Source organism: Python bivittatus, unplaced genomic scaffold (genome assembly GCF_059951505.1).
Source record: "Python bivittatus isolate LINGU-HERP-01145 unplaced genomic scaffold, Pbiv_v1 ctg000350_np1212, whole genome shotgun sequence".
NCBI lineage: Eukaryota > Metazoa > Chordata > Lepidosauria > Squamata > Pythonidae > Python > Python bivittatus.
This window is the reverse complement of record NW_028277074.1, coordinates 23,721,226-23,745,205: the sequence shown is the minus strand read 5'-3', so window position 1 is coordinate 23,745,205 and position 23,980 is coordinate 23,721,226. Positions and strand designations below refer to the sequence as shown.

At 38.8% G+C, this 23,980-nt stretch overlaps 1 protein-coding gene across 1 annotated transcript; it reads left to right on the top strand.

The window, feature by feature from the left end:
- The first annotated feature begins 2,008 nt into the window (after positions 1 to 2,008).
- DNMT3L (DNA methyltransferase 3 like) lies at positions 2,009 to 22,291 on the top strand. Its single transcript, XM_088144454.1, is given in 15 exon segments — positions 2,009 to 2,087; positions 3,617 to 3,688; positions 4,385 to 4,423; positions 5,260 to 5,347; positions 9,460 to 9,551; positions 9,554 to 9,575; positions 10,667 to 10,800; positions 10,803 to 10,837; positions 13,813 to 13,849; positions 13,852 to 13,902; positions 15,780 to 15,868; positions 16,731 to 16,806; positions 19,328 to 19,467; positions 20,102 to 20,187; positions 21,816 to 22,291. Coding segments are annotated over 15 exon segments (1,185 nt in total). The 3' UTR covers positions 21,961 to 22,291.
- The last annotated feature ends 1,689 nt before the right edge of the window (positions 22,292 to 23,980 follow it).

The following is a 23,980-nucleotide window of genomic DNA, read 5'->3' as shown; positions in this document are numbered from 1 at the left end:
ATGAGCAAAAGCATATAAAATCAACTGCATCATTTCTATTATAGCAGGGTGATAGAATGTACAATGTAATATACATGCATAAAAGTAGCATTATAATGACTATAAGTTCCCAGTTTGTAATCTTCTTACAAATAATGTTTAGTGCATTTATTGGCTGGGTATAATTCCAATGATAGGAGAAAGGCATGTCCTTAGCTTTTCCTGACAAATATGTCCTGTCACACTGTGACACTAGAGGGCAGGCAAGTATATCTTTTGCATCAGTGAATTTCACAATGACAAAGATTACAATAGATCAAGAGTTCCTAATCTTTGGGGGCTGACAGGAATCTTTAGAATCTTGAAAACAACTGGGGGCACCCTGATCAATTTGGGGCAGAAGGCTTACCCTTTCACTAAATGAAGGCATCATCAGTTACAAAGCATCAATTTATAAAATGACACCTCCCTCACTTCCTGGCTGATATGCCCTACTAACCCTGCTTACCTCTGTCTTTTTTCTGAGCAAGTGGACGCAACCCCAGATTCAGCACTGGACAGCATCAACTCACCATTTTTATTTTCTAAAACAAGTTTATGGAAACCCAAGATGTTCCTGAAAATAAAGAAGATAAAGGACTTGATACTTTGCTTTGCAGCATCCTCCTCACCTCTCCCCACCCCTTTTTCTTTTTTTAACTAAGTTGCAAAAAATCAAATAGAGCAAGAAATCTGGGAATATTTGCAGATATAATGCCAAGCCCTATATGCCAAGTTGCTGGACATCCATCTGACAATGTAACAACATTCAGGCCAGTAAACACCAATGGAATTAAGGTGATTTAAAGACAGATGACAACTACTTAAAAAAAAAAATGAGACATGACTAGATTACCAATTAGGAGAGAAAAAAATCCTCCCCATTCTATATAAGAGAGTTGGTATTTCAAAGCACCTTGCATTTGTACCTTTCTCAGCTGGACAACTGCCAAATGTGCTGTACTACAAGGTCCATTTTTCCAGCAGGCTCATAGAAAGGGGGACTCATACCACGGCAAACTGGGCGGGGCAGGGGGGAATCAGGTTAGGGAAGACTGCTGTATGGGATCAATTTTTTTTTTTAATAAGTGCTATAAAACTAGCGTTTTTAAAAAGTGTATTTTAATACTTTTTCCTTTTGATTTCTATCAGTTTGGTGAGAGAAATTAACAGTAAGGTTGGCATAACCTTTCCTTCTACATGCCCTCCATATGTGCTGTATTTACAGCTCCCAGAACTCCAAGCCATCATGGCCAATGGGAATGCCTGGGCTTTCTGGAAGTTGTAGTCCCAACGCATCAGGTGGCCATGAGGTTGGGGAAAGCTGGAGAAGGGAAAAACCATGGTGTTTCTTCTTGATCTGGTGTTACCTACCATCTTAACTGAGATATTTTTTATCAGAGGTGGTGTAGGCCTGGCCCTCCAGATGGTGCTGAGCAGTCACAGCCAAAGCTGGAGATTACTGGGAACTGTGATTCAACACCGCTGGCAAGGACTGTGATCCTTGTCTGTGGCCAACTGGCTACCCACCCCTAAGCTTGGTTTCTGTCAAAGGAAGTTCTATGACCTTAGTGGAGTTGCAGTTGTAATCTATGGGAAGGTCTTCCGGTCCCCATGGAAAATTGGAGCATAAAACCGCCCCTTTGATGTTCTTCGCTTTCCTCTTGTTCAGCATCTTGGCGATCTTTGAGTTCCCCGAAGCCTGTTGCTGTGGCTGTTGCTCAAGCCAGGGGAGCTTCTAGGTAACACGTTCGTAACAAATTTCCCTATATTGCATCTTCGAGGCCGAAGAGTCTGTTCGGCCAGAATTCCCTTCGCCTGTTTTCACACGCGGGGCGATTCCAGGACCACTGACCTCCCTGCACTGCCGAAAACCTTTGGCTCCCAACACGCGGCCCCGGGAATCGCGCCTCTCTCTCCGCTTGGGTCTTGGGCGCCGGGCCGAGGGAGGGAGGGAGGGAGGGAGGGACGGGGTTCGCCGTCTTCACGCATGGCTCAAGACCAGGGAGCTGTCATCGTGGTGGACACTGACAGCGATCGCGAAGACGCGTCCAGTTTCTCGGGGGCAGGTGAGACAAAAGGCTTCCCGGCGGGGCATATCAACCCCTCCCTTCCCCGGTGGCCCACGTAAAACTGGGAAGGCTCCGAACAGCAGGGGAGATGGAGCAACGCAGCAACCTACCCACACACACACTGAAAATAGCGATGCCACAAACCCAGACAAAATCATTCGGAGGAAGCCAGAGAAAACCAGTGTCAACCTGCTGGGCGAGGGAGAGCCAAAATTCCTAGTAAGGCAATGCCTATTTTAGGTCAAGGCAAGATTTACAAATAGTCCAGAGTCTTCATAGCAGCGAGGAGCTGAGCGGGTTCCCTAGCCCAACCGCCGCAGGGATCCAGGAAAGTACCGCCCACACCCACTTGCTACCCCGTTTGAAAACCTCCAGGGCGGGGACGCCCCCGCTGTTCCAGCAGGCTGTTCCAGCAGGCTGTTCCGCAGCTCTTATTAGCAGGAAGCGCCGGTTAATATTCAGATTTCTTTCTTTTCATTTTGACTTGTCGGTCCTTGTTCTGCTCTCAGTTTCAGCAGAGAACAGTCCCGTTCTCTCTTGCATGTGACAGCTTTTTGATATGTATAACCACTATTTATATAGAAAAACACTTAGCTTATTTGATTTTCAGGTATTTAACCTGTCATTTTATTTTGTTCCTTATTTTTATTAAGCTTACGAACAAGTTTTTTTTTAATTTCACTTTAGCCTTTGACCATACATTTATAAATAAATCAAGATAGACCTATCATATCTTCCCTTTGTCTTCTTTTTTTGCAGCCTTAGCACACAAGTTCCTCATAGAGCTTAGTTTCCAGATCCCTTTTCAACCTGGAGCAATTTTCTGATACTTGACCCTGTTTTCCCATGTCCCTTTTCAAATGTAGTGCCAAGAACTAGGCACAATACTTCAGGTGCAGTCTAACCAGTGCAGAGTAATCTAACCAGCGCATGGACCTGTTACCTCCTGCAATTGGGTTACATCACTGCTGTTAATGCAGCCCAAAGATTGCACTGGCCTTCGGGGTGACTACTACTTGCTTCTGTACGTCTGATGGTCCACTAATACTGCTAGATTGTTCTCACACACATTGTAATCAAGCCACGTTTCCCCAGTCCTGTGTCTATGCATTTAATTTTTCTTACCAAGATGTAGGACATTATACGAACACAGTTCAATAGCAAACATGGGGAAGAAATCACAGTTGACAGAGCCAGTAGTATTTCCAGAGAGGTAATGTCCTGGAGACTAGCAGAAACTTTCCACCTCTCTGTAACCTAGAGCCAGCTCTGAGTGCTTGAAGATATGCACCATCCTATAGGACAGTGTTTCTCAACCTTGGCAACTTTAAGATGTGTGGACTTCAACTCCCAGAATTCCCCAGCCAGCATTTTCACAACCAACTAATTCAACTAATCTCTGAGAAGTGTTACATTCTTACAACCAACAGTGCTTTATCTAAGAAGACCATGGAGTAAATATCTTAAACTACTATATAATGTAAGTAATTTCTCCTATCCCATTATACTTTTAACTGTATCCCTAGGGACCTACAGTTATGATCTTGAGATTTCTACAAGTTCTGTGGAAGAAGTAAGCACCTTTAAGTTAAGCAAAGGTAATATCTCATTTTGGGTTTTTTTGCTTTTCCCAAGAGGAATTAACATTTCTTCTGCTTGGTGCACCTTGAGCAGCAACTGACCTTTATGTCCACAGGCTCTGAGTATATTGACTGCAGTTTTGCACTATAGGTAGCTCTTATTTAGCAACCACAATTGGGACTAGCAACTTGATTGTTAAGCAAAGCAGTCGCTAAGTAAAACCACAACGGTGCTTATGATCTTACTTCAGCTTTCCTTTGCTTTACAGACTTGTGAAGGTTATAAATGTTAGGATTGGTTGCAAAGTTACTTTTTCATCACTGTTGTAACTGCAAACAGTTGGTAAATGAGGCAGTCACCAAACAAGGACTACTTATGCAGTGCAACATGAAGCAGAAAGGCCTTTTGACCTATAGGAAGAAACTGTGAGAAGCAGAAGTGTCCATAGGGGGTGGCAATAGAAGATAAATGACAAAAACAGCATTGTGTTGCTATTATTATTCTGCACTTTAATGGTGAGGAGTATGAGCCTGGGATCTGAAAGGTCCTTCTCACTCAGGGCATAAAAAAAAGTTATGCTATTTTACTGAATGTCGAAAAACAGTTAACAGACATTCTATTCAATGTACATTTTACACTGAATTAGAGGCTAATTCAAGTGGAAACCAATTCAAAAGATCTATATGAAAAATGCCCTAATTCTTTTTCCATAGAAAATATCGCACATGAAGTGAAATATAATGAGAGGCATATTGAAGATGACATATTAGGGTTTTATTGATGCAATTGTTATTTTCATTATTATTTTTATTTTTATGAATTGCTGTTAATAAGGTATCCTTCCTCAGTCAAATGACTTCCAAAAGATGTTTTAGGATTACAGCTTCAAGAGCTATAGTCCTGACTCCTCCAGACAGGACTAGCCCTTCCCCAACCTAGGTTGTAAGTAAATTGGTATAATGCAATGTTCATTTAATTATTCATTTCGGTCAAAGATTTTTGAGGAAATGAGAAAAAATACTTAATCTTTGCTAACAAATTCTGTAGTTCATTTAATCACTCCTGTATCCCCACAAGTTATAAATCATTGCAACACAAAAAACTTAATTCACTTTTTCTGTTAGCTGCCAAATTTCCCCTGCAAAATATTGAAAAGCTAAAATTCATTTTCTTTGGTTCCCTTATATGGAAAAGAACGGGAAACAGCATTGGCTAAAAAAAAAAAAAGATACAACAGCAAAGAGACCTGAAGTTCCTCTGACAAAGGATGGTTTTATTCAAAAATAGTCTCTGTACTTTATATGTTGATAGATTATTTGACCTATATAGGTATTTTTCTGGGTATAAATACACTTTTGCATTTGTTCTTAAGATTATAAATGCATACATATTCAAACAGTATCGCATTTTTATCTCTTTTTAAATACATATTATCTTCTTTTTTTAACAGTTGAATGATGTTCAATGTCTTAATCCAATCTCCCCAGTCTGTATCCTTCTGTTAGATGGCAACTCCCATGATCAAATCACAGAAATCTATAGCATTGGTTACTGAAAGTTAAATCTTCCTGGTTTTGTTTTGTTTTGTTTGAAGATATTTGTTTATGCTGTGGAGTGCTTGAGATTCACACTCAACATTCCTTGTTTCATGGAGGAATGTGTGCTCCTTCATTATCAATCCTTCCAATGAGCAGTCAGGGTTGATTTCCTTTAAGATTGACTGGTTTGACCTCCTAGCAGTCCAGGGGACTCTTAAGAGTCTTCTCCAGCACCACAGTTCAAAGGCATCAGTTCTTCGGCGCTCAGCCTTCTTTATGGTCCAGCTCTCACAGCCATACATTGCTACTGGGAAAACCATAGCTTTGATTATGCGGATTTTTGTTGGCAAGGTGATGTCTCTGCTTTTTAATATGCTGTCTAGGTTTGTCATAGCTTTCCTCCCAAGGATCAAGCGTCTTTTAATTTCATGGCTGCAGTCTCCATCTGTGGTGATCTTGGAGCCCAAATAAATGAAGTCTGTTACTGCTTCCATTTCTACCCCTTCTATTTGCCAGGAACTGATGGGTCCAGATGCCATGATCTTAGTTTTTTTAATATTGAGTTTCAAGCCAGCTTTTGCACTCTCCTCTTTCACCCTCATCAAGAGGCTCTTTAGTTCTTCTTCACTTTCTGCCATTAGGGTGGTATCATCTGCATATCTGAGGTTGTTGATGTTTCTCCCTGGAATCTTAATTCCGGCTTGTGATTCTTCCAGCCTGGCATCTCTCATGATGTACTCTGCATATAAGTTAAATAAGCAGGGTGACAGTATACAGCCTTGTCATACTCCTTTCCCTATTTTGAACCAATTGGTTGTTCCGTGACCGGTTCTAACTGTTGCTTCTTGGCCCGCATACAGATTTCTCAGGAGACAGGTAAAGTGGTCTGGTACCCCCATCTCTTTAAGAATTTGCCACAGTTTGTTATGATCCACACAATTAAAGGCTTTTGCATAGTCAATGAAGCAGAAGTAGATGTTTTTCTGGAACTCTCGTGCTTTCTCCATGATCCAGCGAATGTTGGTAATTTGATCTCTAGTTCCTCTGCCTCTTCGAAACCCAGCTTGTACATCTCGGTTTGCGTACTGCTGAAGCCTAGCTTGTAGGATCTTGAGCATAGCCTTGCTAGCATGTGAAATGAGTGCAATTGTGCGATAGTTTGAGCATTCTTTGGCATTGCCCTTCTTTGGAATTGGAACGTAAACTGACCTTTTCCAATCCCGTGGCCACTGTTGCGTTTTCCAAACTTGCTGGCATATTGAGTGCAGCACTTTAACACCATCATCTTTTAGTATTTTAAATAACTCAGCTGGAATACTGTCATCTCCACTAGCTTTGTTGTTAGTAATGCTTCCTAAGGCCCACTTGACTTCACTCTCTAGGATGTCCGGCTCAAGGTCAGTGATCACACCAGCATGGACATCAGGGACATTAAGATCTTTCTTGTATAGTTCTTCTGTGTATTCTTGCCACCTCTTCTTAATCTCTTCTGCTTCTGTTAGGTCCCTGCCTTTTCTGTCCTTTTATCATGTTCATAAATTAAGAATATACATGTGATTGGATACAGCAGCAAGGTATTTAACTGGGTATAGACAACAGCAAATATTTGATTGGATCATGTACACAGTGAGGTCAATGAAGTCATATGGGTGTAACTATGAGAGAATGGGACAGGACTATAAAGCCAGTGGGGTTTAGAAAGGAGAAAGGGGCAATATTTCATGACCGGTTTCTTTTTAGGGAGTTACTTTTGCTTTCCCAAAGCTTATCAACATTTCTTAGCCTTCTAAATATTTTATGGCTGAGCTGACATTTTTGGTTTCCTTTTAGGGAATTTCCTTTTAGGGAATTTCCTTTTAGGGAATTTCCCTTTAGAGAAAGCCTTTAGGGAAAGTGTATTTGGTGTATTTGAGTTAGGGGCTTTTAGCCTGACCCCTAACATTCTCCTTCAGTATTTTCTTTCTTTCTTTCTTTCTTTCTTTCTTTCTTTCTTTCTTTCTTTCTTTCTTTCTTTCTTTCTTTCTTTCCTCTCTCTCTCTCTCGGCTGGCTGGCTGTCATCTATCTCTATCATCTATCTATTTTGATATCATTAAGATAGTATGGTATCCTTCAGGACTCACCCTGGGGGTTGGGGATGGGGGGCATTGTGTCGTGTGCCTCTCCTTTCTGAGGGGGTAGTTCAAGTCAGTGTGGAGGGGAGCAAGAAGTTGAATCTCAGGCCCCTTAAATATCAAGAGTCACAGGACATGGGGCTTTCTCCATTTCTATTCAGCATAGACATGAAACTATTGGGAGAAGTCATCTGTCAACATGGGATCAGGTGTCATGATACCCAATTTTATATCTTGATCCTGGGTCAAAAAAGCAATGTGGCTGAGGTGCTCTGGTGCCTAGAAGCTGTGAAATGTAGGCTCAGTCCCAGCAAGACACAGTAGCTTTGGGTTAAGAAGCTATCTCACTCCAGGGATGCTCCATTTTTAGTTCTGGATAGAATCATGCTTCTCCTGCAAAACTTGAACATAACTTGTGGGTTCTTCCTGACTGTCAGGTCCTACGTGAGGAGCAAGTGGTAGCTATAGCTATAGCAAGGAGGCCTTGGCATACTACCATCTGGTGTGCCAACTACCACCCTTCCTGGAATGGGAGGTCTTCTCTTGGTTACTCATGCCTTAGTCACTTTTCATCAGGATTATTGCCATGCACTCTATATGAAGTGAAAACAATATGATTTTTTCTCCACTACATTTTGTGTGTGGCTCTTGCGTGCTATTCAAAACCCTGCAGGTGAGGATCCCTGCTTTAGCAGAAAACTCTATATGGGACTGTCCTTGAAAACCACTTGGAAGTTACAGCCAGTCCAGAATGCAGCAGCTCAAACAGGGCTGGGTACTTCATAATCTGCCCATGGAATATCACTACTTTAAGAGCTCCACTCTTACTAGTTTTCTTTTGGGGGCAATTCAAGGAACTGGATGTTACCTTTAAAGCCTTTTGGGGTTCTTCAGTGGGATATATTTGGGATTGCCTTCTCCCAGTTGGTTCCGCTTGTCTAACAAGATTGAATAGAAAAGGTTCTCTTCAGGCCCTTCAATCAGATCCCTTTGCTGAGAGCTCTTGGAGGCAGGCCACCAAATGTTGCCCTCCTTCTTTGGAATAGCATCCCTCCCAAAGCCATAGGTTTGCTGGGGTTAAAGGCCATTAAAATCTACCTTAGCACTAGAAATCTACCTTAGCACTAGAAATGTTATGAACTGTTCCCTCTTGTAATATGGGGTTGAAATTGAGCCATTAAACTGTCAGTTGTATCATCGTATTGTGTTATTATTGATACATTTTAAAAACTTAATTAGCATAAAGTACCTAATTAGCATAAAGTAGCTAAGTACCTAGCATAAAGTACCTAAGCTTAATTAGCATAAAGTACCTACTTATGCTAATCAGATTTAGTACTGATTAGAGTGACATGGAAACCAGCCAAACCAACAAAAGATGTGCTATTGATGTAAGAATTAATTTGATCCATAGGTGCACTGCTGTTGCAAATATCAGGAGGCTGGCCTTAAAAAAAGATAACAGTACTTAACTGAAATTGTTATTTTAACCATTCTTTAAATGTTAAATGTTCTAACGTTATGATGTTGAAAGACAGATAATTACATCACTAGTTAAATCAGTCATCAAATGCAAAGTTATAGTCAGGTGATACAAGATGCCAGAATATTTGATTCTGATGGTCTTACCAAGAGCCATATGGAATACTTCATGATGTGCAATAATGATACATATAGCGGAAATTTGAATGTTGGACCTGAATCACTACTGAAAAATAGTGATCTTTAAATAAAAAGGATTCCAAGGCTATAAAATTAGATCTTGGGAATAATTTGTATTCCTTAAAAATAAGACTAAAATTGCACATCCAGTAGATGCTAGCTGAAGTAGCAATAGAAAGAGCCAGTTGAAATTATCAGAGGTATTGGTATTATTGTTAATACTTGTTTAGTATTAGTAGTCATTTACAGCATCACTGGAAATGCCTAACAACCCCAGTATTATTCTTAGGTAAACTATAGCCAAGCTTCATTTCTTGTCTGTAAAACAAGGCTTTAGAAATTTTAGCCTATTTTAAAATGCTGCTTTATGAATGGCTGAAGTGTGTGCCTGTGTGAACTACCATTAAACAGTATTATGAATTAAGTTCATACAGCACACAGTATATAGTATTATTAATTAAAATACTATTATAAATTAAGTTTTTGGAGAAGTTCTTCCTCTGTGGTGATGATGGGTACCAAGCTGACTGTACCATCTGCTGCTAGGACACCATGATGGCTCTAATAATGTTGATGATTCAGCATGTCACAGGTGAGCAATATCCAAACTCTACAAATGAAAGTTTGAAATGCTACCAAGTGTGAAGCTGAAGAAGTCTTTGCATTGCAATAAGACTTAAAAAAAAAAAAAAAGGATAAAACTTTCCTTTACTCCATTTGGTCTGATGGTGCATACTGTATCTTATATATTAAAAATCAAAATTGGTAGTTGCCATTAGGATTACAATAACTCAGCAACTATTTAAAGATATGGTCCCCTCTTTCTTAGGAATTCTGATGATGGTGCAATTGTGACATTAATGCCAGGACTGACTTTCTGCAATCAACTTGTTGACAGTGTTGGTGGTACAGTCCTTTTTAGCAGATACACACATATCATGCTTCTCCCAAACCCTTCTCCTGTTTTCTGGGATGACTAATGGAAAGCTGGACATGACAGTAATAGTAATAGTTTTTACAGATGCTTAGTACTCCACCTTAATTGCTGTCCTATCTATTTAGCCAAATTAACGGCATGAGACCTCTAGTTTCTGCTGATTTCTGTTCCTTTTCCATTCATATCATAATGTTCATTTATTTTAATAGTTCTGCTTCTTTGCCTTTTTCAGCAAAGTGACATAAATTAGAAAGTGGTGCTCTTCCTGATCGGGAGGAAACCATCAAGCAAAGAACCATTTACTGATCTTTGCAATTAAGGCTATTACTAAAACGTATTACCTATCCAGGCCAGTTTTCTTGGCAGTTAGTAACTCTAACGCAGATAAAAACTGTATAACCTCCAGATATTCCTGAACTATGAGTTTAGGAACATCAGGTAGCACAGGCAGCGACTTAGTTTGTGTGCTTCATCCCTGACCTGAGCCATACTAAGGCCTATGCCACATTTACATAAAGTTTTGTAATAGACTTTAGGAGCCTTTTGTATGTTCTTGAATAGTCAAATGTACAAAATACCTCAAATGTATTTTCACAGCATTTCTTGGGGCAAATAAACTGGCTATGTTCTAAAAAGGCCAGATATATTTAACAGAATGCATTGTGCTTCAGCTGTTCATCAGGGAACACAAACAGAAACATAGTAATTTGTGCCTTTAAACAATTTTATTTTTAAATTTTATTTAGATGCTTTTGTGAAGAATGTGTGGATATTCTTGTTTATCCTGGGCATGCAGAGGAAATAAAAGAAACAAGTCCCTGGATATGCCTCATGTGTGCACCCCAGGGTGTAAATGGATTGCTAAAGAGGAGAACAAAATGTGTGCGGATCTGAAACATTTCTATGATCAAGAATCTGTAAGGGAAAGCTCAGTTGTTCAAGTATTGCTTGGCTTTAAATTAACTGAGTAAATTTTCTACAGGATATTGCACAGAATAATCAGCTAAATGAACTGATTTTTGACAGGGATGCTGTTCAGACAGAAGGCACAATCATTGTGTTGCCAGCAAATGATATAAATGTACAAAGCTGAACAAATTTAAAACATGCTTCATTTTAAGCAAGTGGCAGCACACTCTTTCAGCTGACACTTTACAAACTATAAACTCTGGCCAGATAGATGTCATAAGTTCAACAGCAAATAGGCATTATTACCCCTTATCTCTCCTCTCTTATCCATTCCCACTTCCTGTAAACTCTTTTACTTATGAGTTTTGGACATCTAGAAAATGTTTGCATTTTTGTGACTTCTGAATTTTTGTAATACAGTAAATGTTTAGCATGACTATGGATGTTTAAATAAAACTGCTTATTTGCCCCATATAATATCAACAAAAACAAGCCAACTTCCTTGATAGCCTTCTGTTGCTTCTCATCCTTTTCTGTCAACCAAAAAACTATTGTCACCAAAACAATAGCATACCAGAACATCCTAAAAATGTTTCAATACAACATTCTGCGCACTAGCACCGACCTGCCTGATTGTCCCAGATCCAGTGGTGTGCTAATAAATGTACACCAACCGGTTCTGCCAGTTCCATTGCTGCTGCTACACCAGACTGCGAACCACCAAACAGTTGATCAGTGTACTAGGCATCATGGCTCAGCTCTGCTCTCAGCTGGCTCATAAAATTCCTGAAAATTTAACAATTGGCTCTCATGAGCTGATATCAGCTGGCTCCAGCACACCACTGCCCAGATCCCATCATGAAAAAAAAAAAAGGCAGAGAAAAGGAGCCAGGACAGCTGATAACTTTACTGGTCCAATCAGAGTAGATAATATTGATCTAAATGTACAATTAATGTTATCTTCAAAGAAAGGGCAGAATGAATGATCTAAAGAAGAGCTCTAAACCCATCAGTTGAAGGGTCAATCAGTAGACATGTCTGATGAATCTTTAGCAAATCAGGGAGGTTTTGTTGTTAATTGATTTCTTTGGATTATTCCTAGTTTTGAGATGTCAGCTCTCAAAACTCCCTCAGTCATAAATAATCATACAAACTGACAAATGTTCCCAACGTTGAATTTCAGATCCCATGAGGCTTAGCCATTGTAGCTAATGGTGAGGAGGGAGGGGGATTGCAATCTGAAATTTGTATGATGCTCATCTCTATTGTTGTAACATCTTTCACTACAAATCATGTACTGGGCAGAGGACAGGATTAGATGATCTTTTAGTCGTTTCATGATTCTGTCACCCAGTAAGCAGTAGGACTATGCCTCGGTTAGGAGCCTGCCTCCTAAAAATTTCCTGTACAAATAAAAATTTAAGAAGCTAATATACTAATCTGAATGCCATCACCACCTTCTTCTTCCCTCTTTCTCAGGACAGAGATAGAAAGCTGGCTCACAGCTAAAACATGAAAATGGCTCACAGTACATTGCTTCTAAATGACTTCTTCCAGGAGTCTGATGTTATGCATCTGTTTTTAAATGAAAGATTTCCAGAGTGGCTGGTTTAGTTTCATGAACCCCCAGTTCACCTGTAAGAGAGTAACTGCTATGCAGTCCGGGGACTGGCCAATTGTTTTTATCCATAGAGATAGAAGCTCTTTTTGTGACCTATCTGAGGGCACAGAAGGCATGGCCAGTGTGTCATACTGCTCTTAATGTTTTAGTTCCGTTAGTCACAGCTGCATTCATTTTTATATAATTTTTATTAAAGATTTTTAAAAATGAAGATAGAAATGAATACAAACTAATATAAAGTAAGAAAAAGAAAAGAAAAAGAAAGAAATCAAAGAGAAAGCTAAAAGTAACAAAAAGGAAAAAAGGGGAAAAAATAGAAAAGAAAGAAAAAAGATACAAAGAAGTAGCTTCCAATCTTCTTATAAATTTATCTCTTACTCTATGGTTACAACTTGTCTTCTTTCTATAATCTATCCTATCGAATCATCAAAACCATAAATCATCAGTTCATTTTTTTTCTGTTTTATGCAAAAAGTCCGTAAGGGGTTTCCAGTCAGCAATAAACATAGATATTGTCTTTTCTCTGATCAAAGAAGTCAATTTAGACATCTCAGCAAGTTCCATCATCTTCACCAACCATTCCTTCATTGTTGCTAATGCTGAATCTTTCCATCGTTGTGCATATAATAATCTCAATGCAGATATCATGTACAAAAACAAAGTTCCATGACTTTTTTTCCAACTGTTTATCCATCAGTCCCAAAAGAAAAACCTCTGGTCTCAATTGTATATTAATCTTTAAAATCTTCTGAATCATTGTGTGCATTTGAATTCAGAATTTTCTAGCTTTTTTACACATCCACCAAACATGATAAAATATCCCTTCTTGTTAGTTCATATTTCCAACGTAAATTTGAAGTGCCTTTATACATTTTAGACAGTTTCTCTGGTGACATATACCCATGGTGCATCATTTTATAAAAATTCTCTTTAAGATTATAACATAGTGTAAATTTCAAACCTTTCAATCACATATTTTCAGTCACAGCTACATTCAGATGTGCTTAGGAGAATATACTAAGACCCATTTTAGAAAGGTTCTGTTAATATAAAGGCGCCTTTTGGAAACTTTCCAAAAAGGCAAGATACAGTATAAATAAACTAGCATAAAATATAGGTATGATCAAAATAAAAATATGTGTATTAATTATCAAAATGATCTAACAGACTGCTTAAATTGTGTTATTGAACCTGATGCAGCCTTCTTGTACTCATGTGATATATGTAATAATTGAAATAACATTATTTCTAAGAATAAGATAGAATTGTGTGGGTTTGTAATTGTTGTTACTGGATTAACTGGGTATATCAAATAGATATATCCCCTTTGCTAACAAATATTTGCTTTATTGATTGTGTTAGAACAGTCCTAATATCTGGATATATCAGCCATTGTCTCCATGGAAAGAAAATCAATGCGTGTGCTTTTGCTTTTTGATAATATTACAGAGGGTAAGTAAACAGGTAATACAGACGTGCATATTTTTCTATCCACATTCAGTAGTCTATAACTGTATGTGGAGAGCTGACTTGGCTCACTGGGAGCCAGCTGCTTTGCAAAGGCATTTATGAGTCCTGTTCTCTGCTGATCCTTTTGGCCCTTTTGGCCATAAATAAAACTGAAACTGAAGCTGTTCTCTGCTGATCGCCCACTGCAGTCTGGATTTCATGGTGAGTGACTAGATTCTAGATAAGAGTAGTGACAAACAGCCCTTTAGGTCCTTGGGCAAGGATTTAAAAGGATACCTCTGGACTTTTCCAAATCTTTCTGTTTCTTGGCTTATATTTCATTTGCAAGAAGTATATGTGGTTGAAGTCCCCCATACATACACGCATGCACGCGCACACACACAGAGAATTGTATATTGCCTTCTGAGTGTTATATTTAAATTTTCCTTTCCTTTCTTTTCCTTTCTTTTCCTTTCCTTTCCTTTCCTTTCCTTAGTTCAGTGAAAAATAAATGGCATACTCATTAAGCCCATTGGTTTCTGTAAGAAATATTTAAGTAAGTGCTTAACTCCTGCTGAAATCAATCTCATTTATTATGAAGAATATCAACTACCTACAAGTGGTATCAACCTTCATTTTTGAGTAAAATGAATACAATCAATCAATTAAACAAAAACTCACCATGTAAATATTGCATGGTTATCAGATCTGAGAACAATTAACAGCCAAAGACACACCAATAAATGGGGACAATGTTTAACTTAATCCACTAAACATTCTGCTGTTTATGTGGCCTGTAATCTTCTACCCTTTTACTCAGGAGGAAACTACACAGAATCCATTCCTAAGTAGAAATGTATAGAATTGTGCTTTTAGAGACTAAATTGATTCCACATCACCAAATTAGCCCAGAAGTTACACCTTACATTCTTTGCTTTTTATAGAATACCAAGAAACATGATACTGCCAATTCATTGCATTTCAATATTTTCTGTGGTACAGTGGTACCTCGGGTTACGAACGGCTCTGCTAACGAACTTTTCGGGTTGCGACCAGCTCCGGCTGCAAAAATTTACCTCGGGTTACGAACCGGATCCGCGGCCATTTTCCGCCATGACACGTGGTCCGCGGCCATTTTCCACCCGTTCCACGTGGTCCGCAGCCATTTTTCCGCGCGTGCCACATGGCCCACGGCCATTTTTCCGCCCTGCCGTGTGGTCCGCGGCCGTTTTTCCGCCCCTGCAGTGTGGTCCGCAGCCGTTTTTCCCCCCCTGACGCGTGGTCTGCGGACGCCAGAACAGATTAACAGTAATTACATTGAACCTTATGGGAAAATTTGCTTCAGGGTGCGACCAATTCAGGGTACGACCAGAGTCACGGAACAAATTAAATTCATAACCCGAGGTACTACTGTACTTTCTAGTCTTGTTGTCAGACTTATCTCTTCACTTACTTTCATCAGACATCTTCTAGTTTTGCAAAATACAATAAACACCTTACAGGAGGAATAGATTGTACAGTTACAGTATATGTATCCTGCAGTATTCCTTCTCTTTCCAAGTCTATGCTGGTTTTGATTGTTGTTACTGATTGCTTGATGTGTTTGAGCTGAATGAGTCTCCTAACTTTTTTAAAGCTGGAAAATTTTCCTTTCTCTACTCATTCACAAGAGTCAGATTTTTCTGTCTTTCTGAACAGCTGCTGCAAAAGAAAAACATGTCTTGGTTCAGTGCTCCATAGAACTACCTTCCTCATTCCTTTTTCAGTTTGTTTAACACAGCTTTAATTGGCCCTCACTGGCACCTTCATATGTATCCAAGACAAACTGTGGTCACGTATCACACTTAATGTATTTTGTACTTTTCATTTCTCCTCTCCAGAACTGAAAAGCTTGGGGTTTCTGGGGGAAAGGAGAGGTAATGGGTATCTAAAGTACGTGGATGATGTCACAGATGTGGTAAGAATACATGTAAGTACAAGACACTTTGTAAAACTTTTATTTTTCAAGATAGCAATCTGTATGCTGGCTGTTTTGAATTGTGAAGAGGCAGAGGTGTTTGTGTTGATTTGTTACTCTGTGTGGATTGTTCCATTGATTATTTTGAGGATTAGTTTTGTGTATTAGAGTTTATAAGAGGCCAAGTTGAAAGAAAGTAGAATGGGGGATGGAAAGTTTGGAAGAAAATAGTGGCAAGAGAAAGAAGAGTTAAAGTAAAGATAGAAACTAAAGCTGAACTTGAAGCTACCCTACCCAGAATATAGTCAGCCACAGTGGGATGGAGGGCTAGCATATGGCTTGAGCCTGAAATCTGTGTGGAGTCTGCTGGAGTAACCGGGTGCCCAGTAGAAGAACTGTAGAAGTGTGGAGAACTTGAGAAAAATTGGATTTTAAGCATAATCTTCTGAGTAAGAGGCAGGGGTTTAGGTAAGGAGAGACAGATACCCCTTCCACAATGAAAAGGTGGGTAGAGGGATTCTATTCTCATCCAGGAGCCTAGTGAGAGGATTTTTGAGAAGGCAAAGAACTGGTTGTTTTTAAGGGAGGTTGCTATATTGGGTGTTGGAGCATTGGAATATTATGGATTATTTAATTAATATTCTTAATTAATTTAGCAACAGATTTGAATGAATTTGAAATAAACTATTGTCAGTGGCATAGTCTTACACAGAGTAATATACAAAGCCCCATAAATTTTAATTGGGGAGTTGTAGATTAAGGCAAAAGACTTTTTTAAATTAATATATTAATTTGTGGATCAGTATTATTAATTATCAGTGTGTTAATTAATGAACCAACTACATTTCTGAATCTGATTTATTTTATTTACAAGATAGAAGAATGGGGCCCATTTGATTTTATTTTTGGCTCAACTCCCCCAGCAGCAATATTTTACAAACATCCATCTGGTAAGCAACTTAATCATATATACAATGAAAGCTATTAATATAAGTATCTTGGATTCTGGTTTGTTGAAAATCATTTGTTCTTTTGATTGCATTTTTGTCCCCTCTTCTGTAATGTAAATAGATTTATGTAGGAATTCATTTGATGGTTCCATCGCTGTCGGGTACTCTTACTTCCATGTAAATATTTATAGGATTGTGGCTATGCTTCACATTCCTAAACATATTTACTCTTACCCAAGCAAAAAAAAAAAAAAAAGATACGAAAAGAAACAAGATAATAGACCAACCACCAGTAACGTGTCCCAATCCCCCCAATGCATTAACTTTGGCCTCACTGACAGAAATAGGCAAGCTGGACTCAGATGTTGCTGAACCACATCTTCCAACCTTTCTAGGAAACACAGCAGTTTTGAGGTACACTGGGCCATAGCTGTAATGCCACAGGCTCATTGTGATCATCCAATAATTATAATTGTAGGCTCACTTCTGAATCATGGGTAACACTTTGGGAAGCACAGCTGAATGATCCAGTCACTTACTCACCCTGGCACATCTCTTCCCTTTCTCTCTCTCTGTCTCTAGAATAAATCTTTTTGTCAGATAAAACTTCAGGTTCACAGAAAGAAGGAGTTAATGCTGATAACCAACTACTGACTCCTTTGCCCAGCGGTGAGGAGGAACTATGTAGCAATTTCTAAGTGAACACAAAACATCTTAGGTCACACACCAATTTCACTTTTATGCACTTTGTAGGATTTCAAGACAGCATATCTAGCTTTCCACCATCCACATACCCTTACAAAAATCCTGTTAGTCAGGTTAAGCTCAGCAATAGTGACTGTCATGTCTTGTTCTCGTGGTCTTCATGGCTGAGTGAGGACTTGAATCTGAATCACTCCAATCTTAGTCCTAGTTCAGACATAACCTGTGTTTGCTCTCATTGTTATTGGCTAATGTTTTACTAGAGCCAGTTTGGTGTAGTGGTTAAGGCATCAGGCTACAAACTGGGGACCGTGAGTTCCAGTCCTGCCTTAGGGACAAAGCCAACAGGATGACCTTGGGCTAGTCACTCTCTCTCAGTCCTAGGAAGGAGGCAGGGGTAAACCACTTCTGAAAAACTTTGCCAGGAAAACTGCAGGGACTAATCCAGGCAGTCGCCAGGAGTCAAAAACTGACTTGAAGGCACAATAAATAAAAAAAATGTTCCACTGCCATAAATCCACTGGGCCAATATTATACTTTAATCTACCAATTTAAGGATTTTAATATGCACTTCTGTCCTATCACTGCCCAGTAAGCATAGCTTGAAATTCACACCGTAGGATTATGGGTGACATGAGCCAATTACTAGTAATACAACAACTTTTCCCTTCTGGGGGAGCAGTAAATTATGCTAATTTTGCAAGCTGCATCCTAACCAATTTTGTACTCATATCTTCTAATCGTTCCAATATTCAGCCCAATACAATGAATAAAAACAGCTGGGCTCCAATCTGTCTGTATAATGAACTGACTACCTCTAATTAATTCTCAAGCATCTGGCAATCATTTCAAGTGGCTGTATCAGACACAGTACATTTCACAGAGTTTTATGGATTGCTGTCCACCATTGTAAAATCCATAGCTGCTCCGTAAGCATCTAATTTTTAGTCTGTCCCCATTCTTTATCTCCTAGAGGCAATATTTCTGTTTTTACTAGAGCCAAGTAAGTGAAACAGAAGGATACCATTGTCTCTATCTCACTTTATGACTGCACTAAATGGCTCTCCCCACCCCATTTAATATTGACTAGGGAACTGCAGCTGTGAAAACCTAATAGTTGTGGTCATTTATTAACACTCTTAATATACTGGTCATAAAAATGTTTACTTGGGGGCTTGTCTATTTAATTTGCATGAAATTAACATTGTAGCATACCTCCTTACAATTATACATTTCATTTTGCATTCATCCTCTCAGCAATCCAAAGAGGTAATAGCTGAAGTGGGAAATATTCTAGTTCTAGTTCCAATACCCTTTTACTGTAAGGCAGTGTTTTTCAAACTTAGCAACTTTAAGATGTGCAGACTTCAACTCCCAGAATTCCCCAGCCAGCATACGGGCTGGGGAATTCTGGGAGTTGGTCCATACATCTTAAAGTTCCCAAGTTTGAAAAACACTGCTGTAAGGGATTCTTTTAGCCATTGACATTTGTGCCAGTGGCCAAAGAGCTGGATGCTATAACTTCTTGCTACTTCCAGATCTGTTTGGGTACATTTTCCATCATTCATAACCACCAGAATTGGGAAAGGTTGCTAGATCACCAATCAACATATATCAAACTGGTGATTGGCTATTGCTTGTGAATTACAAATATGAGACAATAACTTCCTAAATGAATTTAATACTGAAAAGGTCCAAAATTCTGGACAAATGAGAAAGATCATGTAGTATGTATCACTTTAGAAAACACTGTTTTTAGAAACCATTTTCAGAGGCTGCTTACAGACAAACTGTTTTCTTTTCTCTCTTCCCTCTAAAGTCTGGTATTTTTACCAATTTTTTCATATACTTCAGTATGGAAGTCCTGAAGAAAAAGTAAAAAGCCATTTTTTTTGGCTATTTGTAGACAATACTGTCTTGGATAAAGCAGAGAGAGATGCAGCTTCTCGCTTTTCTCAGGTTAGTTGGAAACCAAATTGCTATCAGGAAGTGAACGAACTGTGTTTGCGTTACTTATTTAAATGCCTAACGTTCCTATAGATTTTTACTGGAATAATTCAGAGTTAATACAAACGACAGTATTGGCTCTGCATGCATCCCTGCCACGTCACAGATTTCAGTTCATCCTTTCGGCATCCACATGAAACACACATGCACAGAAACATGATTACAACAAGCTAGAATTCAAATTGACTCCCGGTTTGTTCCCAAGCCTCATATAAAAAGGTCCTGGAGGGCAGTTCTACATCCTGTTGTGTGTGGACCTGCAGACTTCATGCAGCTTCCCAGATGATCCACAGAATTCCCACCCATGATAATACTGCCATAGTGGTTATTGGAAGGCCTAGTTTAAGTAATTCACCCCACCCAACCTCCCGAAAAGGGCATGAAATTGTAGGCCTGTCTTCTGCAATGACATCACCTCAGTGACATGCCCCTTTGACCCTCTGAGGCCCCTATCCTCCCCCTCCTCCTCCTCCATAACTTAAAAAACTGAATTAGATAAAATTGCCTAGTTCGGCATTACGTGGAATGAGCATTGTTTGGGAGACACTGTTCTAATGGTTGAGGTATAAATATGTTTGTTTTACAGATGGAAGCAGTTCTCAGATATAAGCAAGATGATGGCAATGTCCAGAACGCAGTATACATGCGGAGCAACATTCCATCTGTTAATAGGTGACTAATTTGTTTCTCAGAAACAAGTTTAACTTAGCATATTCTTTTAAAGGCAAACGAATGTAGAGTGTTGTAAATAATTTAGGAAATCCTCAGGCTTTTTAATAGTTCTTTGCTGTTTTTTACTATAAAAATAAATATTATTACTTGTTTGCTATAGTGAATTTTCAGAATTAGGTTCAGCAGAGCTTCCTGGGTTTGTGTGTGACTAAAGTGTAATGTTACTAAATATCATTAATTACGGTGCTTTCCCATATCTCCTATAAGCAGAACAGTGTGCTATAATCTGCTCAGTTCCCTCCATATATTTTGCTGGGCTACTGTGGCTTTCATTCCCAGGAACTATAACTATTGGTCAATACACCAGGGGGATTTTCAGCTTCCCAGGTAGACCAGGCAGGAAATATCACCAGATGAGCTAATTCTACTTTATTGTAAGGCTACATTAACAGAACCTTGCAAGTCTGAAAGTACAGCCTGGGAAACTATGGAGGGTCCCTTCTGAGCCTCTTTCTCTGCCCATTACACAGCTGTGAGCTATGCCCTCTCTTATCTGACCGTTCCCTGGGCAACATCTCTTCACCCCATCTTTCAAGGTCTTCCTCACATACCATTACAGGAATCTAGGTAATAACATATTTCATATGAACTCTCACACAAAACTTTATCATGTGAAGGTAAGGTCACATTCCAGTTTAAATCAATTCTTACAATACATCTGTCGGTAAGGTTGGCAACAATAGTGAAATAATTTGCCAAAGCCACATCAAGGATGATTCCAGGAGTGCTTTAGCTGACTATATACAGTAGCTACTGGTAATCCTGAGATTCTACAGTTATTCTCCAAATATATGTCATATGAAAATACAGCGTTAGCAAGAAAAGGACGAACCAATATAGAGTGTAATTCTCTTAGTTAAACTTAATTTGCCTCTCTGCATGTTCATATCATGAAACCTACCGTATAATTTCTCTAAATGAATTAAGAGATATAAAATGAAACTATTTTAGTATAGTATTGTCTATAATAAATAAAATTTGAAAATATGTGTCAACTGGCCATTTTTGTTTTGAGGAAATTTGGCCACGGGCTTCTTGGTTTTTCTATGAAAAGATTCTCTGATAACCAAGGGCAATGTTTGCTCTAGGTTTTTTTTTAATTTGATTCCTAAAGTAGATACAGTATGTACAGTATAAGGCTATATATTTTATTCAAGAACCTTCCCTTTTGTGGCTGGGTAAAAGAGAAAGAATATAAGTAGAATTTCATCTGCTATGTTGGAATGCCATCTTTTTCCAGCCAGAAAAGTTCTATACACCTGCAAAACTGAGCTGGAACATGGAGGAAGGAAAAAGATTCCTGCCTGCCATATTGGTATCCAGTCACATAATTTTGTCATGAATTTGGCATCAGCACCTTTAAATGTATAACTCCATACTGTATTGCATGATGAGGCCTTCTAAGATCTCCCAAGGTAAAATGCCCCAGATACAAAACAGAATAATCCTTTATGTTAGATTGGAATAAAAATGTAAGTGAAATGCTGATTAACAGCCCACTGAAAAGCTGTAGATTGTTCGTTTGTTTGTTGCTGTTTTTACATAAACATTTTATAATTCCTTTCTAGCAAATGCTCTGCTTCAGCATTGCACATGGATTTGTCTATCTTGGCAAAGAACATTTGCAGATCTAGAATTTTCTCTCAGCATCCAGCTATGCTGATTAGGGATTTTTTTGTTCCTTTGAAAGAATATTTTAGGGCCTTTTCATAAGCCAATCTTCCCACTCGAAGCCAAACAAAAGGAAGCCACTGCAATGCTGCCTTTAAAGAGTAGCTTGCTGGGCAGATGAAATTATGTACAGTTTGAAGATAATTGTTAGTATTTGTTTATAACAATTACACTCATGCTGAACATAATTTCATCTCCAGATTCATTCACATCAAGCTGCTAATCAAACTCTTCTTCCCCTAATCTGTTGGTAGTGTGACTTAAAAACATTTATGGGCATGCTATTGCTATGTCATCCAACTATAGTTTTGTTTTGTTTTTTTTAAATTTCAGTTTAAATGGTTTTTCATCCAGAATAAATGCAAACTATGTGTTCCTTTTACGGGCAAGTTGCAAGGTATAATTTTATGTTGAATATATTTAAGGCAGTAAATGCAGGTTTAAATTTTAAAATACAAAAGAAAGAGAAAGAGAATCTCCTCATAAATATAATGAAATATCATAACTCATGACTCCAAATGTCTCATAAGGAGAATAAAAAGGGAAATGACCAGTAATAAGACAATGAAAAGATACTACTTGCATTTATATATATACAGTATTATACTTTGATGGTTTTCTAAAGAGGAACTTTTTACAATAAAATATTTTCTGGTCATAAAATAGAAATAATTTAATTCTTTATGTTCATTCCCATAGAAGATAACTACCTATAAAGTTTGTGAGATCTTCTTATCAAATTATTACTGTATGTCCAAACTTTTATGACTGAGGACTTATCCTTATGTCCTCCTAACTGCAGCATGAATATACCCAGTAACCTTTTTATGTAACATTTCTTCATGACACCCTTTTCAACTCATCCCCAGCCCACACCTTAAATTTGTCTTTTGCTATGCTAGTTTAATAGGAATACTTTTCCTCTTCTCCTGACAGAAATTTTGCTGTGACGTGATCTAAGGCACTTCAACAACAATATGGGTCATGTTGGGGTCAGGGCCTGGGATCTGCCCAGCTCCTAGTGGGCTCTTTAGGGCAGTGTGGGCATTCCCCCTCCCTCCACTGGTTTCTGGGCACTGCACATTGTGACTATTTTGGCATGTACTGCAGGAGAAACTGAACTTCTGGCTTCTGCAGAGGCATCTGTCTATACATAATGGCTAATTTGTGCTTTCCATAAACTTTATCAGGTCATATACAGGCTCCTTATAAACATGGGTTTAGTACTCTTTTGAAAGAGTGCTAAATTTGCATTAAAAAACATAGAAAACCCTAATCTTTTGCTGTACAAGTTGGATTTAAACCGGGAAAGATAACCAGATCCTGTGTTGCTGGCTTTGTCACCCATATATTATAGGTTTTCCATTACTTCTGCCACAAGAAGTTTTATGTGACCAGTTTCTACTAGGAAGAAGGGGTGCATTTTGCCTACACCACATTCTGCATTGTAGATGGTGTCGGCCATCACCACTCAGTACCTGTATTGCCATTCTTCATAGCACTGGCTAAGAAAGGCATTCATTTGTTACCAATCATTCCTTTCAGCTTTACCTAGCATACTTCCTCCACGCTGGTTAGCTCAACCGACATGTCACAGACACAAAGAAATGTAGGATGAAGTGTGAGGGAACAGGAGAGAATATCCCCAATGCTCCTTAGAACCTCCCCACACCTAGGACATGCAAGTTAGACTATTTTTGAAGATGGGAATTGTGCTCTTTAAAAGAGTGCTAAACCATGTGCAAAAATAGTCTGGTTGACAGTTCGCCTGCAACCTGTCAGCTGTACTATTCTTTTCACATGGGTTTCATATTATTTCAAAAGAGCACTAGATCTGTGTTCAGAAATATCAATATCAAATATCACCGCTATCAAGTGACCAGTTAGTTGGGCAGCAGACGGCTAAACCAACCATTCAAAGCACCATAATTTCAATTTCGTTAAAGGCCAAAATAATACAAGACCTTGAAAAATTGTGCTTATATTCTGATACATTGATTTGCTACCATATTTTCCACTCAAGCTATGTGGCTCTCCACAGGCAGCTGCAGAAACACAGCAA